General features: G+C 38.1%; 1 protein-coding gene across 1 annotated transcript; it reads right to left on the bottom strand.

Moving 5' to 3' along the window:
- Positions 1–535: 535 nt before the first annotated feature.
- On the bottom strand, positions 536–9,748 carry LOC103133213 (ryanodine receptor 2-like). The gene is made up of 8 exons (XM_016667788.1): positions 9,587–9,748; positions 7,863–7,975; positions 7,108–7,207; positions 4,938–5,034; positions 4,246–4,320; positions 2,364–2,520; positions 2,116–2,280; positions 536–772 (listed from the first exon to the last, which is right to left on the bottom strand). Exons 4-8 carry the CDS (start codon positions 4,988–4,990, stop codon positions 551–553), a joined length of 672 nt encoding a protein of 223 aa, XP_016523274.1. The 5' UTR covers positions 4,991–5,034; positions 7,108–7,207; positions 7,863–7,975; positions 9,587–9,748; the 3' UTR covers positions 536–550.
- Positions 9,749–10,019: the final 271 nt, after the last annotated feature.

Below are 10,019 nucleotides of genomic sequence, written 5' to 3'. Positions count from 1 at the left end.
AACCATGTCTCATCTGCTTATCTTAGTTCACATTTCAAATTGCTGATTCATTCTCTACCAATTTCCTGTTTGATCTGCTGCAAATAATGACCACTAGTCCAGAAAAACCTTTTCAATAAAAGAAGAACAACCTAATATGATTTAAATCTACTTTTTAGCAAAAGTTGACTGTAAAGACTGTAAAGTATTCTTGTAGAAGAATCCACTCTGAACTGCTAGGACTGTGCATGTAAAACACTACCTGCAGGCACACGTCAGAAACTATTTTCATCCCACAACAAAACACTAGACAAGACGGGCAGACATTTTCTGACTTCAGCAGCAGTAAGGCACTCAGGTAACTATGAAGGCATCTTTGTCACTGGCCCCAAAGAAAAGTGTGGCAGACTCTTTTTTATATCAGTCAATGACAGGGTGAGTAAACCTTCCCTAATCTCTGTTAAAAAGCAGTGAAATAGCTTTGTATAATTTGTATAAGATAAACTGACAAATGACCATCCTTCATAGAGCTCCTACTCCAGTTTATCAATGAAAATGTGTGAGATGATGCTTAGAAGATGCACTTACTTGTTTTACTCAAACTGTCAGTGCTCTGTTGTGACATCTCTAGTAAATAAAGTGTGAAGGTGAGAGTGTGTAGCAGAACACACCTGATGAAAATGTTGAAGAGAAAGACGGTACTGCGGATGACCCTGGCAGTCCGGCTCTCCTCATGTTGTGACCGAGACAGAGTGAGCCCATCGTCCATGTGACCTTCATGGTGCATGATGGCCTAAAAAAAACACACACACAAAACCAACAAAATCCCCCAGAAAATACTGAATCACTCTCTGATCACCACCGTGAATGAACTGGGATTTTAAAAAAGATGTATAGTGTCAAAACAATATCCTGCAAGTCTATGTTTGATGAAGCACTAAGAACTGGGTCTCGACAGCATTAGCACCGTAGGACCTTTCGATGGCTGAAAGTTCTTCTTATCTGGTTTTGAAATACATCAAAGATGAGTGAAACTGCCAATTTTACAGTTAACAGGTCTTAATCTCTGAATGGTCAGTTGTAAACTAAAATTCTGAAAAAAATATTGAGGCTCAATTTAATATTTTGGGTGTCAGTGAAGAGTTTAAAATTAGATTAGATGAAGCATACAAGGTGCCTGTTTGTTCACGTTGGCACAAAGGAGACTAATTTGTCAGCAGATAAGAAGTTGGAAGTTGCTCTGTTGGAACTTCCTGAAAAAAAATCATAGTATTATGGAACATGCTGGATTTAAATGTTTCACAGTTTAATACCAGCTCTACAGGGAATGACATACAGAAACATCTGTTAGCAATGTAACAGTACTAACTGCACTACATCTGTAAAAGGTGCCAATGATTCAAATAGCTAATATATGGAGCTAAATGGAGATGAAATTGTAAGCAATGTAACCATTTGGTCTTTGTTATAAAATGTAAGTTTAACTGCAGAGCTGTGTAACAAACACTGCTCTCTCTCTACACACAGTGTAACATTTGCCTGAGCTGTTAAAGTATCTCAATAATTATGATGAAAAGGCTTATGTTTAACTGCAATAAAAAAACTCAGTGATTCAAAAATCTAACAATAAATCAGAACTTTTTCCTCTGATATGAACTTAGACATAAAAAAACCAAGGAAAATCTTGTAACGTATTCTTTTAAACTGTTTGTGCATTATAATATTATTGCATAGGAGAAAATGAGATATTCTGTAATTCATGTGGTTGGCTTTCATTTGTGTTGGGTGTTGGGACCCTACTGGTCCCACCACCAGGATGGTTTGCAAAGAAACAGCTCTGTAACTGTGGGCTCTTGATGATATGTCATTGTTTTATATCACATCAGTTTATTGTTAAGATTATTTTTTAAAATTTATTCAGGATGAAAAACAAGTACTTTGTTTTTATTGTAAAAGTTAGTAAGATATACCAAGACTGCCAGAGATTTCAACTGCAGATACACCAAGATTGGTGTATCTGCAGTTGAAATCTCTGGCACTATTGGTCTCTTACAGTTATTCACAGCGGCCTTGAATCCAGAAAGGTCTGCTGAAAACACATTAAAGACTAAATGAATTAAATGTATACCATAATACCTTTCTCTGTACTCCACCCATGCGTGCACACTTTGCATCAATAGTTTGGTATGTAAGCCACAGGGAGGTGTTGACATGTTGAATATAGCACACAGAGTCACCATATTTAATGTCTGGTGTACCCATCCCGTCCACCTCCTTCCTCACACCAGGGTCCAGCTTTTCCTGATCGGCATCAGAGAACAAAAACTCAGTCAAATTGTCACTTGTATTCCCTGGCACTGTGGTGGTCTTCACTGAGGATTTACCTTGGACAACCTGAAGCAGAAGGCAGTGGACCTCACATCGGCTTTCTCTTTGTCCATCAGAAGAAGAGACTTGTCTTCAGTCAGGCTCAGATATTTCCCTGTGGTCACATGTCTGAGTCTGAAAGGCTGACCCCATCGGATATGACTCCCACTCCACCTGGAAAAAACACAAGAGCAAACACAGCTTTCAACACCACCAGTTCTGATGCAGCACATTTGTCAAAATAAATCTACATTTAGAAAATGACAACAATTAAGCAAATATTAAACATAACTTTCATTAAGCTTATATTTCTGGATTAAAATTGTGTTTTAATTGGTCTGACATAGCATTCTAATCTTTAATGTTATGCTTCATCAAATAGAAGCTGAAAATAAGTAAAACCAACAGAAATGAAGTCTGGAAAATATCAGACTGAGTGGAATAAATCTGTATAATGTGTTTCTCTTTGTGATGGAGTTACTGGAATAAATTAACTTTTCAATAATATTCTAAAAAAAATTATTTTATAAATGTACATAGAAATAGAATATAATCAAGATGGTACCAATAGGTCCACCCTGCAGGCACACTTATTCACAGCAAGTAATTATTCAATTAGATCTAAACAGTGTAAAACAAATGTGGAAAAAAAACGTTTAATGTTTATCAGCTCGCATCATGTTAATATGAGTTCAGTTTTCACACTCCAATCGGGTCAATCAGCCATGATTAAATATAGAAATGATTCTGTATTTGTCATGTCAGAGAGATGTGCTGTGCTTCAGTCAGCAGTGGCTACTGTTGTCTCAGAAAGACTTTGAGAGTCCACTAAGAGCATTGGGCAGATTGTGGTTTTGCTAAGCACCAAAATACATGAAAGATCAACCTTCTAGACCTCTCAGGTCTTCTGGTTCTGGTTCTGCTGTGCATTCCCAGAACCAGAACCAGACCTGGAGAAGCAGCATTCAGTTTCTATGCACCACAAATCTGAAACAAACTTCCAGAAAACTGCAAAACTAATTTAAATCTAAACTAAAACCCTGCCTGTTTAGAGCTGCTTTTGATCAATAATAACTGGAACATTGAACAATATATTTAGTATTTATTATTCTCAATGATTTTGATGATGGCATTCGACAAAATTTATTGTTTACTGCTCATTTCATAATTGCTTATTGTGCTATGTTTTTATCATGTGTAGCACCTTGAACTGTTTTGTTACTGATATGCTTTACACAAATAAACTTGACATGACTTTAGTTCTTTACAGGTAATATATAGTAGCTTTAATATTCATCACAGTGAGATTGTGCTGACTACTGATAAGGTGAACCCAAGTATAAATGGATTCTATTTTGCTGCATTTTACTGAATTATTGATGCAATTTTTGTAAAATCTATATTACAGCATAACATTTCTTCAGTTTTAAGTGCTACACAAAATAATGTTCATAGTTTCTTTACCATCACTGAAAAATGGAATACAACACAGTGTGGTCAAAGTGTTGCATGCAGGTGACCAGTGTAGACAATCTGATACATGGCAACCATGCATGGTAATGGTCTGCAATCCTTTCAAAACACAACGTCAAGCTGTGACAGTGCTAGTCCTTAGCAACCATCACGGCCATTTAAAGGCTTGTGACGCACACATTTTGAGTAAAATGTGTTATATTTTTAACTTGTACTCTGACACTCTGCAGCCAGCAGTACAGTGAGCTCTACCAGTTCATTACTCAGCAGCAGGAGCTGGAAACTTCTTGACAGACACAGAACACAATAACTTATGTGATCAAGTGTGTCTGTCAGTGTGTAGGAGTGTGGTTATGTATAGCAGTGATCTTATGTTAAAGGAGCAGTTTGCTGTGCATATGAGCCCAATGAACACGCTGTGCTTACATGACGCGCAGTGTCTCCAGTCTCCACAGGGACCTAGCGTGACTCGAAACTGCTCCTCCTTCATAGTGCACTGACCTGGAGAGAAAATGAAGCCATTACACCAAACCACAAACACTTCCTCTGACATTCAAACAATTCTTGGGCGGTTTTACTTTTGTGCTGTGTACAGTAATATCTATGCACCTGGATGAGTCAGAATCACAGACACTAAGCTGCTGTCAGTGAGGGGGAGTACACAGACACTTTCAGCAGTGCTGTTAAACAGTATGGCTGCAGCCAGTGGGAACATCTTCAAACCATAAAGGAGCTCACTCTCTGACTCTCTGTCACTGTGGAGAACTCAGTGTTTCTGCCAGCAGCAGCTCAGCCACAGCTACATACTCATAGTCTCATCTGCAGGGTGACAACCCAGAATACAAAAACTAATAGCTGTAACTTTAATACTCCTTCATAATACTGACAACCTAAGAAAATGTAAGTTAAATAAGATGCTCCACCTAACATCTTATTAGCTTATTAAAGCTAAAATAATAGTAACATCTTGTTAGCATCTTAACCAAGAGAAAATAGAATTTATATTCAGTGTACCATGGACAAAAGCATTCAGTTGTATTTTAAACAAGAGACAATAAAGAAAGAAGGCTCTAAAATCTGAACTTCTTCAAATCATTTTTAATATCAGACAACATCACCTTCTTTGTTCCTCTCCATGTTCCCCAGATGGAACAGTCAGACATTCATCCATATGTCCATGGAGGAGGCGCAAAACATCCCCTCCTATTAGGAAACCTACAGACAACAGAGTAAAACTGACAACTGAGAAAAATAACAATAGAACATGAAGAGGATAAAGAAGGAAGACGACGTAAGAAAAGACAGAATGGACTGTATAATGTAACACTCCTAATAGGAGTACAGAAACAGGGATAAAAACTATATGGTTGGCCTGCAGCTGTTTTGTTAGTATTTTGCTGAGCATGAAGGTGCCAATTGCAAGATATGGCAGAAAGAGAACTTAAAGAAGTGGGGTAATTATAGAATAATGACTGGTAAACTCAGGCAACTCATTCTCAGTTACTCCTTGCAGGTTCCTTATGTTAAATCCTGATTAATCCCAGAAGTACTGGGATTTAGAACTCCTTATTTGGAATCTCTTAATAAAGGGCCCAAATTACTTTACAGAGGTTAATAACAGGAGAGACAAAATCCCTAGAAACAAGCCCATAAAATTCTTATCAAACTAAGTAAACAAAGAAAAAACAACTAATAATTATCTTCATAATAATAATTTGTGGCCTTGGTTGTGAGCTGGTTAACTAGTAGAATTCATAAAATTTAGCAAGTTAAAAAACTTCAAATGACATGACTTGACTTAACTGATGGTTGTGTAAATTAAAGTCACAAAATATAATAATTCTGCTATACTTAATTTGAACAGCATAGATAAAAGGTTGAAGGTAAAATTGAGAAGCTGAAATGAGGCATAACTGTCAAATGAAAATGTTGTTTGAACTAAGAGTACCAGAAGAACCTTTTCTTCCTTCTCTGATTAAAAATGCTAAGCTGAGGTTTGAAAGAGAACCTTCAATAAGAGCAGCAGGTACATTTGTGTTAATGTAAGTTTCTGTTAAAAACATACAATTAATATTTTGACTTATAATAATTTCATGTAATAAAAAAGTCTGAAAGTGTTTTGACTTTCACCATAATCATGAAGGTTTTCTGAGACAGTTTGGAGAAGTTTTTTCTTTATGTGAAGGGTATTGCATTTATAGGATCTATAAATCCAATACCCTTCACATAGACTTGGCTTATATGATGGGTATTTCTCAGTTAGTTTAAGGTTACAACAACGGAAACATAACACTTGTCACAAGACGAGGCTGCAGGCCTAGCAAAGTGTGTACTGTTCAACTAGAACTGATGATGGTGACACAGACCAGATGAACATCAATCCTGGTTGGAGCGACTGGTGGTTGGATGACATATTTTTTGTCAGTTTGCTGTAACTCTGTAACCCAATACTCAAGTAAGCTGTTGGAGGATAAAAAGTGGCTGCCAGCACGATTAAGGTAAAATTCATGTGCCAGCTGCAGTTACTGGTTCCATAGGTTCTCCCTGCCTAACATAGATGTGATCCAGTGCTGGCCCAGTTTGGTATTAATGTAAACATTGGGGCATTGGGTCTGCCTCCCAACCAGTCCAGCTCAGTTTTTGCCATGGCTTCCCAGACTCTGGCCTGTCTGTACGTGGACTATCAACAGGCTTGATGTCGGTTATGAGCCCTTCTCTCTTGTCCTCAGGCAGCCTGATTGCTTCAACTCTGCTTCAGCTTCAGGTTTGATCTTAGTTTGGAAGCTGCTTGATAGAATACAGGGAACAGTTGCAGAGGCAACCAGAGGGAGAAGTGAAATCCTCTTGACCTTAATGGTGATTTGAGCTTTGATATAATTTTTTAATCTACTTGAATTTGTCCTGGATCAAAATGAATCTTTTCTTCTACACACTGACAGGTTTTGTGACAGAGTGATGTTATTGTAAAGTCCCTGGAGAGCTCTGACTGCTAGTCAGGAGGCTTTAAGTACCCAGTTCAAGTGTCTTGAATAAAATTATTAAGGATCTTTAAGACACTGGATAAAAAACTGAATAAGACTAAAAATTAATCACAAGTAAGGCCAATTTCTACAAGTTATATGTAGGAATACTTTGTCCAAATGGAGTAACAAACCTGTGTAAAAGTCAAAGTCATCTTTCATTACGTTCCAGCTGAAGAAGCTTAGAAGTTAATTTGCTGATTGGACCAGACCACAAGCAGGAAGGAAAATGAATCCAGAAGGGAAAACTAACTGCTCAATGACGTACCTTGTGCTACTTCGCTGCCAGAACAGATGGGAGCCACACTCCATAGTGTCTGCTGGAAGGCTGCATCTACCTGCAGGCTGCCATTCCCATAGGACAGATGCTACAAGAAACATGATAAGTCAAATTACACAGGCAGAGATATTTCTATAATGATATCAGCGCACAGACAAGAGATTTCCTGCAGGTAGACTGGGGAACTTGAGTTCACCACTGGCTGATGAGTGAGTCTGTCTGTTAGCACAGACTCACTGACTCACGGAAGGTGTACATATTCATTAATTTAATAAACTTAGTAATTCTGGTTTAAGACTAATCAGCGCCAGCATAAAACACTTTGAGTAAACAGTTAAGTAAACATTATCAGCAGTCAATTTTCTGTTTATATTAACTTGATGAGCCTGAGTGACAACGCATCACTGATGCTGTCAGTGTGATCATTAGCTATGTAGACAGAGGCAAACCTGGAACTTTGAGCCTCCAAGCTGCATTCAAGTCCAACATGCTTTACCAACTGTATGAGATTGTTCAGAGAATGTTGGACAGACCCAACATGTCTGCTGTTATGCCTTAGTATACACTAAGATATAAACAGTAGGTCAATATATGCATTATAGATCATTATAGGAGCTGCTGCAGCAAAGGCAGAAGATGAGTAAAAACAAGGAGGACAAAATTCATTTGTAAGTCAAGGAAGGAAAAGTGAGAGATGAGAGCTTGGTGCTGCTCCCACGTTCTCCTACAGACCAACAACTGACCAGATATCTTTCAGAGGAGACGCTGACCAGGATGAGATCATCTCCCACTCTAACCTTCTCTCCCTCTGAACGCTGCTTTGATGCTGGATGGATGGTCCACCAGCATGCCTCACCTACACACACACACACACACACACACACACACGCACACACACACACACACACACACACACAGACTGTAAAACAGAGGATATGGAACATGGCTAATGTTTTCTTGTATTTTACTACATACCACATGTGATAAAAAGATTCACTGTGCTGGAAATCAGCTCAGAGCCCTCCCTCTATAAGGGGAGGGCTCCCTCTATCCAACATATAATGGTTGCACAGGGAGATTTAAAAATCTCCCTGTGCAACCATTAATAGAGCAGAAACAGGAAGTGTGGGAGTGGCTTGATAAAATGAACTAAATGAAAATAACAGGATTGTGCTATTTTCTGCAAGAGGCAGTGCAGGGCTAATGCTAACATCTTTCCATCCTCTTGGTCATCCAAGAGGATGACCAAGGTCAGCACCTGCAAATAAAGTGTGAAAAGCAGCAGCAGGTCCAGGATGTTCATGCAAATGCCAGCTCCCCTGTTGGTGAATCTGCAGAGGAAGCTGGAGTGACTGGTTGCTTTTGTTACACAAAGTCAATACTGTAAGAACTACTTAAAGTGCAACAAATTGTAGCTAAATACTTAAATTAATTTATTTTGTGTAGTACAGTACACAGTTTTAGAGGGTAAATTCCTAGGAAGGTTGGAACTGAGGACGAATTTTGGATTCTGTTATGGAGAATTCTAGAAGCAGTTTGTCCACCCAGCTTTACTATTAGCTTTTCTAAGGTCTTCTAGGGCAAGTAATACATATCAGAGCTTCCCAAAGAAACTTGCTAAACCTGGTGGTAGGGGCGCTAGGGAAGTCATCCAGAGGCCCAAAGTGTTTGAGTTAAAAAATGTTTAACATTGACAGGAAATATGGGTAATTATTTGTTATTGGGAAACATTACTAACAATACCTAACCAACCAACTATAACATTTTAAAAAAGGAAAAAAATAATAATAACAGTAATAAAAAAATACAATTGAAATAAATATCACATTTTTGCACTTCAGTTGTTTCATCCTAATATGTAATAAACAAACAAGCAATGCTTGGCCTGGTGGTACATGAGGGAAACCTTGACATCTGACACAGAGTAGGTATTCAGAAGTACCACTTAGATTTTTGTATTAAGTTTGTGCCTTAGACAAAAGAGAAGAGCAGGTTTTATAAATGAACAGTGAAGGGGCCTGGCAAATCTACAGCATTCTACTTTCATTAATAAAAAATAGTCAAACTGTTGTGTCAGTGATTATTTTCCACTACAGCTATAATTATATTTATATGAAGGAGAGCCAGATTTGATGATCTCAGGGTTAGTGAGAAACTCCAACTTTCTCACTCAGAATTCTCACTTCTGTCAACCTTTTTGTATACATTTTTCAAACTTAAAGATTGGAAATTCAAAATAAAAAAAAAACAACTAAAAGACATTATATAACTGCCACATTTAATCATTTAATCAGTGATCACAATGGAAATGTCAGAATGCCTGACACTACTGAAAAGTCCAAGTCATCAATGAAACTGTTTTAAGACAACTAGTATCCATCCATCCATCCATCCATCCATCCATCCATCCATCCATCCATCCATCCATCCATCCATCCATCCATCCATCCATCCATCCATCCATCACCTGTCGTTTCCTCCTGCAGTCCCACGTCAAAAGCCAGTTTGTCTGTAGACGATCGCGAGGTGGACAGACAGCACAAAAACTAGAATGAGGAACAGAAAGCAAAACAAGTTTCACCAAATAGGAGCCCACAATAATCATAGTGAAAGGCATTCTTACAGCCAATAAAAATGCTTAAAGACCAGTTTTGATTTGTGTTTGTGATTATTATCCTGTTGGATCTCAAAATTGTGTCCCAGTTTCAGCCATCTCACTGTTGATCTAAGGTGAAGTTCAACATTCTGAATGCGGTCCTTTCACCAGCCTGGTGCTGCCACCACCATCATTGATAGTTTCTAAACTTTAAAGGCAAAACATTTTTCACTGCAAATATAAACTCACCATTCACTTCATAATTAACGCAAGTGTTGAATCAACCGATCAAATGGCAGCAACT

The sequence above is a fragment of the Poecilia formosa genome, unplaced genomic scaffold, assembly GCF_000485575.1.
Source record: "Poecilia formosa unplaced genomic scaffold, Poecilia_formosa-5.1.2 Scaffold2382, whole genome shotgun sequence".
In the NCBI taxonomy this organism is placed as follows: domain Eukaryota; kingdom Metazoa; phylum Chordata; class Actinopteri; order Cyprinodontiformes; family Poeciliidae; genus Poecilia; species Poecilia formosa.
The sequence above is the reverse complement of the archived record's forward strand: the minus strand, read 5'-3'. Positions and strand labels throughout refer to the sequence as shown.

What these genes read in the sequence shown, in the direction of transcription:
- LOC103133213 (XM_016667788.1), bottom strand. Translation starts at nt 4,990, where the DNA reads ATGGATGAATGTCTGACTGTTCCATCTGGGGAACATGGAGAGGAACAA. An exon ending in CATGGAGAGGAACAAAGAAG is followed by an intron (nt 4,321 to 4,937) that starts GTGATGTTGTCT and finishes TTTTCTCTCCAG; the next exon opens with GTCAGTGCACTATGAAGGAG. An exon ending in CTGGAGACACTGCGCGTCAT is followed by an intron (nt 2,521 to 4,245) that starts GTAAGCACAGCG and finishes TGTTTTTTCCAG; the next exon opens with GTGGAGTGGGAGTCATATCC.